Source organism: Apium graveolens, chromosome 3 (assembly GCF_009905375.1).
Source record: "Apium graveolens cultivar Ventura chromosome 3, ASM990537v1, whole genome shotgun sequence".
Lineage (NCBI taxonomy): Eukaryota > Viridiplantae > Streptophyta > Magnoliopsida > Apiales > Apiaceae > Apium > Apium graveolens.
Window position 1 is genome coordinate 1,857,374 of NC_133649.1, and position 18,161 is coordinate 1,875,534.

Consider the following 18,161-nt stretch of genomic DNA (forward strand, 5'->3'; position numbering starts at 1 on the left):
ATATGTTTTTTTTGTGCATTTACGATAATACCCTCGTGTTTTTATATAAATTTGTTGTCGAATCTCCAGTTATTTATTGACATCGATGGTTTGTACTGAGTATTGAGACTGTGGGTCCATACGATGGTTTTGGTGAAAAGTACGAATTCGTGTGGGATTAGGAAAATAATACATTTATTGTTGAGTAATGGCATGGTTATAAAAATCGGTAATCGGTAATTATCGGTTTAGGTATGATTAATCGGTAAATTAAGGATTAATCGGAATAAAAATCGGATATATTTAAATATTTTAATAATATTTAATATATTTACCTTATTTATTAAGAAATATATAATTCAAAAATAATTTATAAAACATTAATCGGATTTCAAAAAATAGATCGGTCAAATAATTTTTAAAAATTAATCGGGAATTTTTAGAATACTGAGTAATGATATTTTAGGAAACAAATTCTGTTTTTCCGTAAGGCTGAGGAAAATTAAACAAAAATAAAAAAAATCAAAAAATTCGATTTGATTTGGTCCTGATTATATTTGTACACTTTTAGAGCTTTGGAAAAGGGGGTCTGCATGGTTCAACTTCCCGCGCTGGCAAAAATCAGGGGTTAATTACAGTTAAATCTCTTTAAAATAATAGGATTGGGATTAAAAAAAATATTACGTTACCGAGTTTATTATTTTATTGATAATAGAAATATATTATGTCTATTATATTAGGATTAGAAAAAAATATTATTTTAACGAGATTATTTACTTTATCGATTATTACTTCGTCGTTTAACTGTATAATTATTACATAGTCAGTGAGAAATGCAACAAAGGTATAAAAAGATCGTAAAAGAGAATATTACTGAAACTTTAGCAACTTGATATCAGGGGCGATGCCAGCACTCGAAAAGAAAAGAATAAAATATTAATAATCTTTTCTTCTCTATTAATCTTCCCAAAAGTGGAAAGAAAGTTATGGAAACAAATATAATAGAAAATTTCTCCCCTAATCTTTAACCTTCTTTTCTCTTTCTTTCCAAAACAATTCATTTATGAACAAGTGGTGGAAATATATTATTCACTTTTCTTTTCTTTTCAAAAATTGTTTCTGGAATACAGTGTAAGAGCATCTCTAATGCAACAAAGCCCTCAGCTATATTATCTATGTGACATGCATTTTTAAATGATTTATAAAAATTTGAACACTCCAACATATTAACCCTTAGCAAAAAAATATAGATAATTATATTTGGTTGACTATATTTATTGAACCATCAAAACTCTTAGATATAATTTTATATACCATATTAACATTCGAGTGGATACCTTCCCCTCAGCTAAAAATTTACATAATTTTTTATTTTATCATTTTTTAGCTAACAGGCTTTGTTATTAGCAATGGAGATGCTCTAAGAGAAGGGGGATAATTGTCACCCCAGAATTCTAGAGAGGAAAAATTATTTTAAAAAATAATACTCCCTCCGTCCCCTCAATTCTTTACATTGGGGGACGAAAACTCGACACGCACTTTAATACTCTTATCAAATATAGTTGCATAATTTTTTTAAAATTTTTTTTCTTCTAAATAAAAATATAATGTTCAAATTTTTATAAAAAAAGAAAATTTTAAAAATAAATTACAGAAATATACTTTATAGTTGACTTAAAATGTGTGTCATGCATGCGGAAAAAACTGTAAAGAAATAAGGATGGATGTAGCAGTACTTTTATAATGTACCCTCATTTATTAGTTGCTTAAGAGCATTTCCAATGGTGTGCTATATCTTGTGTTCTAGCAATAATAGTGAACAAAAATTAAAAAATCTCAATCCAATGGTGTGCTAAACTTTGTGCTAAAATAATACAATGCTATAGTTTGTGCTAAATTCACAAAATATAACATTGTGCTATAATTTAACACAAAAAGTGAAAACAGAGGAGAAATGGATGAAGTAGGAAATTAAAAGTGTGGAGTATTTCATACTTGGAAGGTAGTTAAATTTATAATCAAAAGTGTAGTATATTTGGAAGTTATCTAAATTTGAAATAAGATTTAAAACAAACCATTGGAGACATGGTGCTATTTTAGCACAAAATAGTGTTTTTTGATGCTAAATTATAGCAATAACTACACTTATATTTAGCACACCATTGGCTTTGCTCTTATGATTGTCTAGTACTAGTATGTTCTATATAGAGAAATTACAGAAATTTAGCTTCTATTATTAGTAACGACGATGGTATAATACATTATTTTCAGTCGACGAAAACTCATGGGGGAAAAATATAAGAGCCTGTGCCAATTTTTTTTAACAACTTGTACCCCCATTTGTAAAATCCTGGGATCGCCACTGCTTGATATACGGCAGGCATACGATCATAGGTGAATCATACAGTAAAAAGAATTATAAGTCAGTACATTTGCATGCAGATACATGACTAATTCCACAGATGGAACTAATTTTAATTGTCAGCACTAATGCTATAACCACAATACCTGCAGAGTGCGGTGTAAAGATGTAAATGGCTCTAGCCAAAGAAGATAGAACAACACAATCCCCATACTGGAGTAATGAGAACCGTAATAAAAACTGAAAACAAGTAAACACATCTCAGTAAAGTATCTGAATAAGGAAAAATCCAAGTAAGCTATAATAGAGCTTGAAAATTACTTGGGAATATCAGGATCGGAAAAACTATGATATCTGTCCTCAAAAACCAGTACAGATAAAAAGTAGCGATTAACATAGTAAAAAATATATAGAGATAATAAGTGGAAATTTTAAATGAACAAGGATATAAAATGTTATTGACCTGCACTTTCCTGACGATACAAGAATTCCTCGACATAACACCTCACCTGGCTACCCCCAGAAAAGGCTCTACCTATGCTATGAGTCAAGCAGAGAAAGTGCCATTTTTTTCTAACAAGGTTCACATTCAGAGAGACGCATTGTTGTTTCTGATTAACAGACTGCAAAACATATAAAGTGAAAGTCATAAACCCGAAAGTTATTCTGCACTCAATAATAGGGAGATTAGGCAACTACAAGTGTAAAACTAATGATCTTACAGCTAGTGTAAAAAGGTGCTCATGTCAAGTACAATTCCATAAGAGAAACGAATAACTGAATTGAAGATCTCTCCCCTGATTGAACTCTTACCTCATAGAACAGCTTGTCTTTTGCAAGAGCAGCTAAACAGCCTCTTCCATTTTCTGTAAGAAAGCTAAAAAGTCCCATCGTTTCAGTTCTCGGGAAGTTTTCAACCCTGAACCAACAAGAAAATGAAAATCCCTTATACAAAGGCCAATGCACGGGCATCTTGATTATAATACCCTGCAAGGATAAGATGACAAATTAAAAACAAATTTAATGCGACATAAAATGAAATATATTTGGGAAAGCAAACTCAAAATTTAGACATTTACGTATCCAGCAGAAAGGAACACTGGTAAAATTTATTCGCTGTGTCCATTCGAAAGAATCTTCGTCCTTTTTAACAATTTTTAAGTACGTGCTACATACTGTTAATACTCTTTTGTTTGTTTCTTATACGTGTCCAAAACAATGAAAAATGCACCATGCAAGCATCATGAGGTCTACGCAACCAAGAAATTCTGATTGCTTCGATACCAATATAGATTTGATGGTACTTTTTAAAAGGCACAACTCATAATTTAGTGTACGTACTTCTTTAATGCTCAGCAGAAGATTGGGAATGATTAGTAACACAAAACATAAACGGGTACTTCCCGAGAAATGCGAATATAATTTTTGCCAAAAGACACAGTAAATGGTCACAAACTCAACTAGTCGTCGACTAGTCGAGCAGACAGCTAGCTGAGGTCGACTTAAAACCTTGACCGGTGTTCTGTAGTTCTTTCAGGCGACTGGGCTTTGACTGGTCGACTGGGTCGACTTGGAGAATGGTTTATGAATTAAAAAAAAGACACAACCCAGTTGCAATTGAAGCCCATTAAGTAACCTAATCTCCTTAAAACAAAAGAAGCCCATTATGTAATGACTGGGTTGACTCTTTTTTTTCTTTCTAGATTTCCCTTATCTATTTCTGCTTTCCAGATTTCTTTTGTTGCCGCTGCAGTGCCGCCACTGCCCACTGATGTGTAGATTTCAGCTAGCGTACAAACTGCAGTTGTTTGTTCTTTCTGCATATGGTGATTGGTGAGGAGGAAACAAGAATGTGACAATTGAATTTTGAATCATTGATTTGGTAATCTTTTGTGTTTGTACAATAGTCAGACATTTCTAAATTAGATTACATTATTTCTTCTCTTCTCTCGATTTTCTTTCTTTAGTCTTCTTTCAATATTATTGTGGTCTTTATCTTCGTAGGTTTAAGATCTCGTACGTATATAAGAGAAAAGGGAGGCATGGTTTGTTAGAAGTTAGAACTTAGAACACACATATATAATTTATTTTTAGATATCTATATATTTATAATTTTATACCTGGTCGACAAGTCTACGACTAGTCACGACGTGACTAGTCGCACACCCCGGTCAACTCGACTCGACTTACTGACGTAACAACCATGGTCACAAAGATGTTAGACTATATAATTAGAGCTTCAGAATGTGAAAAGAACAAACTATTCAAAGGTAATTTCTGTTTCCAAGGAAATCAACATTTTAAGGGTCTCGGATTTTCATGAAATGATCCATCAGATTTGCTTCAGCATGAGCTAAAGGCTTTTCCTTTGCTTCTAATAAACGGGTTTTATTGTTGCCTTCTAGGGACACTCTTGTGTGTAATTAAGAACTCTTATCTGAGTTCATATCCATTTGTGTGCTTGGTATTAACACAAGTAAATTCTTTTCTCCTGTGCAAACAACATAAGGCTGCCTAATGCAACAAAACAATTTTGTTGCAGTTGCAGCCCCTATAAAGGACCTAGGGGTTTTTCTTTCTGTCAAAGATTCATCAAGCCAATTATTACCCTAGATTTCCCAATCCCATAGTCATGAAGATTTTATAGTTATTCCAAATTTTCAAAATATTTTAAGTTACAACTATTTATTACCTATCACTTCTTAATTATCATTACTCCAGAATATCAACCTTATTTCATACAAACACGCCAGTATTGTACATGTTATCTATATATTCAGATTTAGTGATTCTCTAGTGATGTTGTCAGCGCATCAGACTTACAGAATTGTAGCCATTAAGATCGAAGAAGGCTGTTGGTCCTTTCTCATTCATCATTGATAAAATGCTGGTCAAAAGCAGTGAGCAGTACTGCTGACGAGTTCCTACTTTCTCACTACGAAGAAGAGCAAACATCTTGCGAATATTCTTTCCAGATATACTGTGACCACCAGTGACCTGAATCAACTGAGCCAGCTTCAGGTCCACGCCATCATCTTCTTCTTGCGAAAACCAGTCAATAAGATAGTTAAGCATTCCTGCTTTGACACACAAAACTCGATTGGAAATTGATTCCTTTAGCAATTGGAGAAACAAGTTAAGTCCATGAAGCCATGATGACTCACTGCTCTGCCCATTAAAAAAATAGCAATTACCGACCTTCTGCAAAACACTGAGATACAGTAAAATCACGTCTTCATTCTGTTATAAAAAGAAAGGAAACGCAATGAAAACGATGTCTGAGAAACAATTATGCACAAAATTAAAGAAGAAAGCGACTCATCAGACACTAGATGATCCAATAACTGTTGACATGAGTATCAGCAGAATTACCTTAATAACAGATTTTGTATTGAGATCAAACTTTCCATCAACAAGCATGTCAAGTAAAGCATTTAAAAGACCTTCGCTTGGCCGCCACTGACAAAAGTCCAACAGCAAACTTTGCAGAGTTCGATAACCCTTGCCTACAAGAGCTCTAAATGCATCCTTGATAGAAAGAAATAGAAAGGTCATCAACACTCATTATAAGGAAAAAATATTATTGAAAAAAAGCAATAAGCCAACAAAAGAAAAAAGAATCTTTTTGCTAATTGAAGTAGATATATTGAAAGAGAATGAGTATCTTTAGATCAGAACTATAATTACATAGAAATCATTAATCAATTTGAGGCATGCAATTTAACAGCGGACCTCATTGTATACATATGAGAATATGGAAGTATATATTGTTCAAAGTGCAAGGAACAGACATGAGACATCACAAACAAAATACCTTTGAGATATCATTATTTGCAAGCAGGCAGGTCAGAGTTTCAAGGACGCTAAGAACCAGCTTCTCGCCATTCTCTTCTTCAAGATTTCCATTCAACAAAGATAAATGTAAAAAACACTCACCATGACGAAATAAAGCCTGATAATACTGGTAAAAGGAGGCAACATATTATTCAATATGTCCAGCGTGAAAAAAAAAATAGGTTAAGGAGAAGAAAATAATTGTTCAACCAAAATATTACCCTTTGCTTCATTTGGATCATGCCTCTCATACCGTGTAATAAATTAATTGATAACTCTGTAACGCATTTCTCCCGTTCCTTCACTTGAGTAAATGTTTCTAAATATTTGGAACATAGATATGTAATTTCAATTTTTGGCAGAAGAGGGAGTTGAGAAGTCTAGCAAGTTTGGAGCGGACGCGTTGATATGTAATTAATTCATGATATCGGCCAAACATATATTGTACATTAACTTGTACTAATAAACTAAAACTACAACTAATCATAACCAATCAAACCACTAAAAAGCTTATGTCAAAATCATTATGCAAACCACTAAGAAGATAATGCCAAGATGCCATAAGGGAAACTAAATTGTAAAGCCTTGTAAAAGTGCCTCATACTAATCATCATCCAGGGCCTGATCCAATTACATTTCGCTCGTCAAAGTAACTGCATCGCTACTCTATTAAGCAGTAGTACTTTCGATATTCATTTAAAACTACTTGATAAGAATCACTGAAGAACGTACATAACAGATTGCCCCATAATAATTTATTAATGGCCTCCACACAATAACCGGAGTGAACAAGTACATTGTACAATCGAATCAAACAACACAACTGAAGGAGGATCTGAACTGTGGCTTGTGATCAATATCCGGATATGATGGTTGTCGTACTTCGAGTTGTAGCCTGCACAGTGACATGATTACCCTGAATTAGTTGCAATTCTATTTACATGTAAAGACATTGCTGTAGTCAAGAGATTAAAAAAAGTAGAGAAAATTGACTTGAAATACAAAGGTAGTCCATGAGCAACTACACAATCTCATAGCAGTATAGCACTAACTTTCAGTCCAAAACAAGGTGTGTGCATGTGCCTTCGTAGGAAGATGGATTATTCAAGGTCATGTCATCATACTCTCTGGACAGAGCAAGTTGTATGAACTATGAAAGCAAGTGAACTGACCATCATATTTTGGAAACTTTTATCTCTTTAAGCACTTGTTCATAAGCTGAAAGCATTGATGACCGCACATTTGCTACTTCTTGAAGAGCCTCCAAAACTGCATTATGAGAAATTAGGGGGACTCAATATAACAATATAAAACATTTTTTGGTCCAAATCAACTTCTAGAATGCCATAGGTTTATGAGAGGAGCATGCAGGTTATTATGTGTAAGACGTGTAGGCTACTAACTTACATGCTAGTAGGAGACACTCAAAGTAGGTCTTTTAATGGGCTCACAAAAGGTAAAATTAGCACACATATAATGCAGAGAAAGGAATAAAGAATACTTCCAGAGAGATTGCTAAACAAATTGATTACATGTACATTAATGAATTCTGAAGTTCACCTGTCTCAAAAGAAAGTTGGGCAGTTCTCAGCTTAGGGGACACCAGAGTTCCAAACATAGACAGAGTTTTTGCTCGTTCTTTTTTAATCTATGCATACACATGAAAGAATCAATGATACAATATTATACACCAGACTATGTATATGTATATGTATATGTATATGTATATGTATGTGTGTGTGTATGTGTTTTATCTTAACACTTCATTCACTTCATTAATCGGTGTTAATACTTAATTTCAATTGAGTCCACATTTACGTAAGTACATGTATATCAATGGATTACCAATCATGCATTTTTTTTTAAATCTACTACGTCCAGCTTTCCTACTTTGGAGGTTAAGTGCTAGTCACAATGACATGAAGCAATACAACACAAATATTTCAGTATTGTATCTATTTCATGCTGCTATTAAATTGACTACGAGTATTTACAATACTTGTAAGTTGTAACTGATACAGAATTGTTATGGTAGAACTTTCTAGTCAATATGAATTTAATATCATTCTTTAAACACTTACATGGTTTTCAGGTGTACATGGAGAACGCGGTGATGACAAAACTTCTGCTTCAATCATTTCAGGCCGTTTCTCCTGATGTTCTTCACAGTAATTAAAAGACCATGCACAAACACAACAGGAATCAAATTAGTCTAAATCCCAAACTTGACCTAAAAGGAATATACAAGCTAGCATCATAGAGTATGCAGTATTCTGCATATAAACTCGGATGCCAGATTATTTAAAAAAAAAACAAAAAAAGCTTAGCACTTATGTAGCCTTTCGGTAACACTACTTTTACATTTTTGTATGAATTTCACCATATCCATGCAGCAGTATCATCAAATATAGCTGGAAAAGTAAAGCAAGAGAACATACCGGAGGACATGGATGCACCGTCATTATTACGTGGACTGCAAGATTTCCTCTGTAACAACTCATCCTCAAATTTTGCTTCCCCAGGGCTAAATTCTTGATCATCAGTTGATACCCATTTGCGTAAGGTAAAATGTGGTTGCTTCACATTGGAATCAGCTATGACAAAATGAATTTGTAATAAGTAATAACAAATTTGTACAACTGATTTGTCAAAAAATAAATTCTACTACATAGTATTTCAAAGATAATTTGATAATGTGTGTGTGTGTGATATCAATAATTTACTACAGCTGAAATTACTTCGTCCATATGGATCAAATATGAGCTTCATCACAGTTTTTTCCTCAATCCTCGTGTATTAAGGACATAAATATACAACTCACTTTCTGCCAACAGATATCTTTTATAGGACCAAAAGACAAAGCACCCATCTAGTGTACATTGAATAGTAAATTTGAACATTTTAATCGAAAAGTACTAACAAATGCTAAGCTTGATTGGTGTACAATATTATGAATATCATACCATCATTTTGATCTACTTCCATTAATGTTGCAGCACGATGATACTTGAGGTCAAACAACGCACTGCTCACACGCGAAGAACCCATAGACTGTCGAGCACTTGCCAATTCAAGCCACCCCTGTAACAGAATAATTATAAAAAAAAACTTACTAGACTTGTTATAAAAATAACCATATCAAACGTCTAAACTGAGTACACTAGAGAGGAGGGAGAACAGAAAAACTAAGCTTCGCAGTTCTCAATATCAATAATCAGTATACCCCGGCCGTTTAAGCTAAAAATTATAAGATTATCCGTTTCCTCGTAGTAGATATTCACATTTCATAATATTCTTTTTAACATTCCCTATAAAATTTAAACCAAAGCTCAATCCCAACAAAGAATACTCATTCCTACTGTACTTACAGTTTTTGTCTAATAAATTCATATTCCTCCTTTATTATAATTCGCAATTTCTTGTTGCATTCCTAATACCCGAGAATACGCAAGTTAGTGCAGTTACATATAATATGCGTTATGAACAGAACAAATCCCAACCAACCAACAAAGCATACCCTGTTTATCAGGTTCAGGGGAGGGTACGATGTACGCAGCAGCCTTATCCCGTTCAAAAGAACGAAGAGGGCTGAATAAACTGAATCTGTACTAAAAAATGATAGCCAATATTGATCGATAGATTGATTGAAATACCTGACGGAGAGTGGAAGATAAGGAATCCATGAGAAGAAGATAATTATTAATAGAATCAAGAAGCTCTAAAACAGATTCATCTTTAGGTAATAATTGCTCCTCTGAGTTGTTGCTGCTGCTTTTTACTTGGCTTGTTTCTTTTATTTCTACACACTCTTGTTGTTTAAATTCTTCCATTTTCGATGGCCCCCTCCTGTTCACTCCAGATCTCTATCTTCGCTGTGCTGTATATCAAAAATATTCACATACAGTACATGTGAATATGCAATCGTACATACGATAATTATTGAATGCATACATACGTGTGTGTATAATCACAATATGTGTCTAACTTTCGTGTATCTGATCACAAAATGAAGTCTGAGGCAACAATTATATCTGAATCATGTATTATAGCTATCATGATTTCTCATTTCTCTATTTCTCGCACTATGTTGTCGCTTCGTATTTTACATGGATTAGGAGAGGTCAGTTATCTGCTTAATTTCTGCTTTGAGCTTAGGGAGGATAATCAACTTTTTCAGTGTAACATTAATATATAACCGCCAAATGAAGTCCGAGGCAACAATTAGAAAACTTATGAATCCACTAATAGTCGAATTCATCGAAAATCAAATTAAGTGATTAAGTTACGACAATAACTTAATTCACGCATCCTAATCCATCGACAGCAAATAAGGTGTTAAAACAACCGTAAATAAGTGATCAATCCACTAACAACTAACCGAAACATCATCTTCAGTTACAATACACAAACAAAAAGACTACATAAACTAATCTATAATAGTGAATTTTCAGTTAAAGCAGGAAGCAGCAGCACAAACTCGATTAAATAGATACAGATATTTTTGTGTATAATCACGAGATAAGTAAACGATCACGATTAATCAAGTAGATACGGCGAGAGAGAGAGATAGAGAGAGAGAGAGAGAGATGATTGGGTAATACCTGATCAGATCGAGCAGTTGAATTGTGTATAGAGGTTAAATGTAAGGTAGAGTTTAGTGAGTATGAGATCTAAAAGGGGTGAGTGTGTATCTGTGTGTGTTCGGATGGTGGCCCGTGTCACCTTCGGGTAAAAAATAGCAGAGCCCCAAAATGGAAAAAAATGCCTCAAATGTCGCTTTCTAGACTAAAAAGACCCTCAATGTTATTTTTTGAATTTTTTGCCCCAAATTTCACTTGAAAACAGCGGTTCGTGTGAAATTTTTAAAAATAGACGAAAAACGTAGTCTCGTGTTGAGTTTTTCTATAACAATTTTTTTTTGAAATAAAAGTAAAACGCAGTTTCGTTTCGTGTTTTTGTGTAAAAACGCGGTTTCAAATTGAGTTTTTGATGAAAACGCAAATTCATAAATTGTTTCGGTCAAAAAAGCAGTCTCGTCTTGAGTTTATGAATATAAAAACGGCGTTTCAAACCGAGTTTTTCGTAAAAACACAGTTTCTAACCGAGTTTTTCTCAGGATGCGTAAAAAATAAATCAAAACGCAGATCCAAAATGAGTTAATATGAAAAACACATTCTGAGATTGCGTTTTTCCCCCATAAACACGGGTTGAAGTTGCGTTTTTCAAATTTTTTTTTGAAAAAAAATTCAAAACGGAACACGCAACTCCGTTTTTTATTAATAATAAAAACTTCACCCGAAACTCCGTTTTAGAGTGACATTTGAGGCCAATTATTCAGAAAGTGACAATGAGGGTCATTTGCCCTAAAAAAGTGACATTTGGGGCCAACACCCCCCAAAATGTCACTTTATAACCGCAATCACTTTATAACCGTAAATCGTGTAGTGCTCTGAGAGATGCACAAAAGACCCGTCGGGTCAGGTCTTGACCGGGCCAGGCTTTTCGGGCTTTGACTTTCACCGTGTCGGACCGGGTTTTCCGAAAATGTTATATTCCGATTGGGTCCTCGAGGCGGGCCTAACCGAACTTTTTTTAGGATCCGATCGGATCGGGCCGGGCCTTTTCTATTTTAAATCATATCGAATTTTATTAAATATTCCGAAGACTAGATATATTAGCAACTAGATCATCGTAAAAATGTATTAGTTTACATGGAATATTTTATGAAAACATTATTTCGTTGAAAACATTTAAGTTCGGTGGAAAATAAACATGTTTATAGAATAATATGTTATATCATTGTTATCCAAATATATATATATATATATATTGTATTTATTATATCTTATTTCATTATTTATGCAATGAACTATATAAATAATATTATTAATCACAACTATGTAAATATATATATATAGGCAAGTGCTCAAATACAAACCAGTACTTAGAATACAAACTACAAACCAATACAAACCAATGAGATTCACATGTTTAATCACTTTCCCCTTCGTTTTTAATTTTACTTTTCCCTTTAGTTGGTTAACTTTTTAAAAAAATAATTTCACCGTATTTTTATTCATCTCCCACTCATCGATTTGCATAGCATATTTGCTATATTTTGACGACAAATTAGTATTTAAACTTACCTGAATCGGTAAACTGAATTCAGTACTAATTTCAGAACCAGTACTTTTAGTGATTCTCGTAGACATAATTAGTGATTTATCGTCTGAACATATCAAATATGGTATTCATACTGATTGTTGGATGATGTAGAAAAATATAGTGAAGTTAAATTTTGAAAAGAGTTCACTAATTGGCGGGAAAAAATTAATTAAAAATGGAGGGAATTATGTGTAGTTGTGTGTGGGAGGTGTAGTTTGTAGTTTGTATTTTAATTTAGTTTGTATTGAAGTAAGACTATATACATATATATATATATATGTTTAAAGTATTATTTATATTTATAGTAAATGTGAATTCATAAATATATAAGAAAATATATTAGAATAATCAGATTTTAACCGGGCTTTTTTCGGCCGGGTCGGGCCGGCCGAAGCCCGGGCTTTTAACCGGGTCGGGCCGGACCGGGCTTTGCCTCAAAATATAGAGCCCGTTGAGGCCCTAAGCCCGGGTCGGGACGGGGCCAGATGAGCACAAAATATTGTTCAAAATATTTTGCCTCAAAACATTGTTCGATGAGCTCAGGCAGATGCTTTTGAGTAAGCGAGGAGGGCAGGTCGCGACAAGCGAGCACCTTTATCTCCTCGGTTGTGGTAGAACTCTCCTCCCCATCTGGGATGATCTACTTCCTAAAAATGATTTCACCCTAAAGTTCGGGCCGGGCAGGAGGTATGCAAGGCTCAGGAGAAGCCGCGGAAACATAGTTATAGTTGCAGATTTTGAATTGGCTTGTCACATCTGTCACCTCCCCACTTTGAGGGGAATCGTAAGACCAGTGCAAGCCGTCTTCTTCACCTTCGAGCCCCAAGATGGAATATTTTGCGACAACAGGCTCTTGCCCTCTCTTAGTGTCATAGTAGGCACTCCCGAGGTTGCTGTCAGTAGACTCAGAGTCAGGATGAATGGGGTCGAGGTCATTGGTTGTAGCTTGCTTGAGGCGAGCCTCTCTCTCTTCAGCCATTTCCATCGGAATCTCCTCGGCCCGTTCTTTGTCTATGGGAGCGGGCTCGCGGCGTAAAAGTTCCTCCACCCCGAGAGATGCCGGTATTTTGGAAAGGTCCACGGTCTTATCTCTCCAGTCGTAAATGTTAGTCTCCCTGGTGTAGTCCTTAGGGTTAGGATCAAGGTAAATGTCCAGCAAGCCAGAGCCACCTGCTCGCATCGAATTCTCAACTCGAGCAATGTTTAGGGCCCCTTGAGGGGTGACGACAGAACTAGGAGAAATAGGTTGGCGGAGATGGCCAGAGGGGGAGGTCAGCTCGCGTTGGAAGTCCTTCGAGCCTCGCTGCTCAGGTGGGTATTGGTTTAATGGAGATGGAGTAGCTGAAAAGCGAGTCGGGCTGGCAGATGAATGAGTCGGACTCGAAGAAGAGTGAGACGATCCGTAGGAGCGGGCTGAAGACGCATTCGACGTCTGTAAAAGATGGTGAATATTAGTGTGTGACCCAAAAAAAGTAGAAACAAGTATGGGGTCGCATATAAGTGTCCTCACGTCACACACGGGGTCGCGATTAAATATCTATGCGGGCAGACGGGCTCGCATCGTAGCTCGTGATTGTGTGTGGGCTCGCATCGAACATGTGGTGTGTGCTCGCATGGTATATATGAACAAACAATAATGGAGATGAATGATTGAGGATCAAAGGGGTACCTGTAGGTGAATCGTAGGATGATCCTGATAAATCTGTTCCCGGAGAATATCGTCGCCGACAGATGGTTTTTGTGGTGATGATGGTTTTCACCGTGGTAGATCCTTGAGCAAATTGGGCAGAAGTTTGTTATGTGTTATTGGAGTTGTGAGAAATGAAATGAGATTCTCACATATTTATAGGAGATACGAGAGAGAAAGGAGAAGCGCCACGTGTCTTTATCTCAAAGGATGAGACACATCCATACACCAGTTGTCCTATAGTTGTCATGGGCTTAAAACTCATGACCGTTGAAAGACCTCGCGCTCGTAGGATCAAAAAAACTAAATGTTGGAAAATTTCTAGGCTCAAGATGCGACCATGAATTTTGGGGGTAGTTGTTATGTCCGCTTTCGGTCATGGGCCCTAAACAGGTCCCTCATGGGTGCATTGTAATGGATTTTAATCGCAGCGGAGGCATGGTAAAACACTTTTACACACATAAAATCCAAATAAAAGCATATAAATCGTGGTAAAAACGTAGGGATCGATTACTAACCTTTAATATGCGATCCAAAAGCAACGATCAGAGATCCTTAGCAGCTGCTCCTCAAACGTGAAACATTCCACCGGTATCCACCAAGAAAACGACGTTAAGGAGGAGGAGGAGGTGGAGAGAATTTGGTTTTCTAAAACTTTTGGCTTTTTGGGGTTCGAATAAAAAATAGGGTCTATCATAGTATATTTATAGGCAAAATTTTCAGCTGAAATTTTTTCATAAATATTATTATTATTATCCCATTTATTATTCTCATTAATAATTAAAACACCTTTTAATTAATAATCCTTTTTCTAAACACTTTAGAAATAATTCTCTATCTTGATTTAATTTCCAAAATTAAATTCTTTAATTAATAATATTAAGAACTTTTCTTAATTTATTTATAATCAATTAAATCTCATTTAATTAATTATTAAATTTGCCAATTAATTAATTATTTCATAAATAAATAATTATCAGCCATTATTAATTAATTCTTCCACCATTAAATCATTCTCTTTTTATGGTGTGACCCTGTAGGTTCAATATTAAGCCGGTAGTAGAAATAAATAATAATAAAACTATTTTATCATTATTTATATAAATTCTCTAATTTATTAAATATGATTAATTAATTAATCACATTTATTCTACATCGTGAGGGATACTTCTCAGCATATCGTGACTATCCGGATAATACGAATTCACTGCTTAGAATACCAAGAACCTATTCAGTGAATAGTTACCGTACAATAAACTCCTTCTACCCTACAATGTCCCGATTAAATACAAGGCATGGATCTCGTGTCAAGCCTATCTAATTTAATCATTTGCTTACCATTTACTATGCGTAGTTCTATGCAAATTAGAAACTCCTTTCTAATTTCATTCACTCTGGCCAGAGATTCCTGAACTAGCATAAGTGGATCAGCCTTGAACATTCGCTTCCTTCACTGGAAGGGGTAGATCCTATATTGATCATACACTATCTTCGTGTACAAATTCCTATACCCAGTAGAGCCCAAATAATTGTCCCTGGAGACTAAGAACTAAACCAAAGCATAGTTCAGTGTACACAAGATGACTATGATGACCTCAAGTCTAAGGATACTTGTACAACTATCACTATGTGAACAACTACTGACACGTGAGTGAACTCCATCAGTTGTTCAGCTGTGCGAGTCATGTTCAGTGAACTTATTCTATAATAAGCACCTACATACTAGCTATAGTGTCACCACACAAATGTCTATGAGAACAGACATCCTTCATAATGAAGCAAGCATAGTATGTACCGATCTTTGCGGATTATTAATTACCAGTTAGTAATCCTATGATCAGGAACTATTTAAGTTTAGAGTTATCATCTTTTAGGTCTCACTATTATGATCTCATCATAATCCATAAAAAGCTTTACTCTAAACTATGGTATATCTTATTTAAACACTTAAATAGATAGAGCCCGTAATAAAAACAAAACAAGTCTTTTATTAATATCAATGAAATCAAAACAGATTACACAGGAAGTTATTCCTAAATCCTAATTCATGATTGGACTTAGGACATATTCCTTTCAATCTCCCACTTGTACTAAAGCCAATCACTCTGGTATCTAATACCCATCTTGTCTTTATGATGATCAAAGTGACTTTCATAAAGTAGCTTTGTGAGTGGGTCTGCTATGTTGTTATGTGTGTTAACTCTAATTCAATACAATATAAGAAATGTTACCGCGCTCCCACTAACCCTTTTGTAGACGCATGGTTCATCTACGTTTTTGATAAAATTAAACTATTTGATTGTCTCATCAAAATGAATGTTCCATCTTTCGAGAAGCTTGCTTTAAACCACGTATGGTTCGCAGTAACTTACACACTAGGTTTTCATTTCCCTTGGAAAGAAAACCATCTGGCTATATGTCAGATCTCATAGTCGTAGTAAGCAGCAATCGCAAGCAAAATCCGAACTGATTTAATAGGGCTACAGGTAAAAAGTTTCATCAAAGTCAATCCATTGCCTTTGTTTGAATCCTTTTGCCACAAGCCTGGCCTTATAAGTCTCCACCTGACCATCTGCTATAATCTATCTTTTGTATACCGTATACATAGATTCCATTTTGGATTTCATGGTACTATGCCATTTTTCTGAGTCAATACTACTCATAGCCTCATTATAGGTCACAGGGTTGTCATCATCAATGATCGACAATTCATTGTCATTCTCAATGACAAGGACATATTACCTCTCAGGTTGGCGAGACACTCTCCCTGACCTACGAATGGGTTGTTCCACAGAAGGTTGTTCAGTCAGAACAGGTGTTTCCACTTGAACCGTAGTAGTTTGTGCTTCTTGAACTTCATCAAGTTCAATTTTGCTCCCACTGTTTCCTTCAAGGATAAACTCCTTTTCCAAGAAGGTAGCATGTCTGGAGACAAACACCCGATGATTGGTGTAAAAGTAATACCCTAAAGTATCTTTAGGATATCCCATAAAACTACATTTTACGGATCGATATTCCAGCTTATCTGGGTCAACTTTCTTGACATAAGCTGGACATCCCCAAATCTTAACGTGTTTAAGACTCGATTTCCTTTCTTTCCATATCTCATACAGAGTTTGAGGAACAGATTTGGAAGGCACCTTATTCAGTAAATATGCTGAGGTTTCCAATGCATAACCCCGTAGGAATACTGGAAGATTTGCATAGCTCATCATGGACCGAACCATGTCTAACAGAGTTCGATTTCTCCTTTCAGATACCAATCTGGAGGCGTCCACTGGGAGACTATACCATTTACTTTGAGATAATCAAGAAACTCTCCATTCAAGTATTCACCACCTCGATCTAATCGAAGAATTATAATACTATGTTTGGTTTGTTTCTCCACTTCATACTTATATTCTTTGAACTTTTCAAAGGCCTCAGACTTGTGTTTCATCAAACACATATCCGAATCTAGATCTATCATCTATGAAAGTAATGAAGTATGAAAATCCACCCATGGCTTGCTTAGACATTGGTCCACATACATATGTGTGTACCATTCCTAGCAAATTTGCAGTCCTCTCTCCATGTCTACTAAATGGAGACTGCAGTGCCACTATAAAGTGAGATTTTCATCATCCCTTTTCTTTTATTAGTTTGTTCAATCTGAAGTAAATTATGTCACATATATACAGACCATTATTTAAAGCACCACGTCCATAAAGAATATTATCTCTAAGAATAGAACATTCATTATTCTCAATAATAAATGAAAATCCAGCAAAGTCTAACATGGGAATAATATTCCTCACAATCGAGGGAACAAAATAACAATTATTTCAAATAATAGTCTTGCTTGTAGGCCTATGTAAATGAAATGATTCTACATCTATAGCAGCAACTCTTGCTCTATTTCCCATCAGTAGAATCACCTCCTCTTCCTCAAGAGTCCTACTTCTCCTTGGTCCCTGCAACAAATTGCAGATTTGAGAACCACAGGTGGTATCTAATACCCAAGTAGAAATTTGATTTAATGACATATTCAGATCTATCATGAACATACCTGAATCAGAAGCGGTAGTCTCACTACCCTTCTTCTTCTTCTTCAATTCTGCAAGGTAAACCTTACAGTTCCTCTTCCAGTCCCCC

The 18,161-nt window shown here is 35.2% G+C and overlaps 2 protein-coding genes across 7 annotated transcripts; both read right to left on the reverse strand.

Moving 5' to 3' along the window:
• Window positions 1–1,985: 1,985 nt before the first annotated feature.
• LOC141711371 (BEACH domain-containing protein B-like) lies at window positions 1,986–6,556 on the reverse strand. Of its 6 annotated transcripts, none has more exons than XM_074513777.1 (9): window positions 6,397–6,556; window positions 6,156–6,302; window positions 5,714–5,869; window positions 5,506–5,542; window positions 5,165–5,418; window positions 3,155–3,328; window positions 2,805–2,964; window positions 2,663–2,695; window positions 1,986–2,581 (listed from the first exon to the last, which is right to left on the reverse strand). In XM_074513777.1, the coding sequence occupies exons 1-9, from the start codon at window positions 6,424–6,426 to the stop codon at window positions 2,520–2,522; spliced, it is 1,053 nt and encodes a 350-aa protein (XP_074369878.1). In that variant the 5' UTR covers window positions 6,427–6,556; the 3' UTR covers window positions 1,986–2,519. The 6 variants fall into 6 exon arrangements, with proteins under 6 accessions (XP_074369878.1, XP_074369879.1, XP_074369877.1 ...); XM_074513776.1 differs by having other exon boundaries at window positions 1,988–2,581; window positions 5,506–5,581; XM_074513774.1 differs by having other exon boundaries at window positions 1,994–2,341; window positions 2,488–2,581; window positions 5,165–5,581.
• A 155-nt stretch (window positions 6,557–6,711) lies between these two features.
• Window positions 6,712–10,935, reverse strand: LOC141711373 (uncharacterized). The gene is made up of 8 exons (XM_074513779.1): window positions 10,777–10,935; window positions 9,829–10,052; window positions 9,139–9,256; window positions 8,614–8,769; window positions 8,257–8,336; window positions 7,736–7,823; window positions 7,348–7,444; window positions 6,712–7,070 (listed from the first exon to the last, which is right to left on the reverse strand). The coding sequence occupies exons 2-7, from the start codon at window positions 10,003–10,005 to the stop codon at window positions 7,350–7,352; spliced, it is 714 nt and encodes a 237-aa protein (XP_074369880.1). The 5' UTR covers window positions 10,006–10,052; window positions 10,777–10,935; the 3' UTR covers window positions 6,712–7,070; window positions 7,348–7,349.
• Window positions 10,936–18,161: the final 7,226 nt, after the last annotated feature.

Coding starts and splice junctions, on each gene's coding strand:
- LOC141711371 (XM_074513774.1), bottom strand. CDS start 6,426: ATGAGAGGCATGATCCAAATGAAGCAAAGG. Junction 3,329..5,164: donor ATCTTAATGGCTACAATTCT/GTAAGTCTGATG, acceptor TTATCCTTGCAG/GGTATTATAATCAAGATGCC. Junction 2,696..2,804: donor GTATCGTCAGGAAAGTGCAG/GTCAATAACATT, acceptor TTTTGAGGACAG/ATATCATAGTTTTTCCGATC.
- LOC141711373 (XM_074513779.1), bottom strand. CDS start 10,005: ATGGAAGAATTTAAACAACAAGAGTGTGTAGAAATAAAAGAAACAAGC. Junction 9,257..9,828: donor TATCTTCCACTCTCCGTCAG/GTATTTCAATCA, acceptor ATTCTGTTACAG/GGGTGGCTTGAATTGGCAAG. Junction 8,337..8,613: donor CGGTGCATCCATGTCCTCCG/GTATGTTCTCTT, acceptor ATTACTGTGAAG/AACATCAGGAGAAACGGCCT.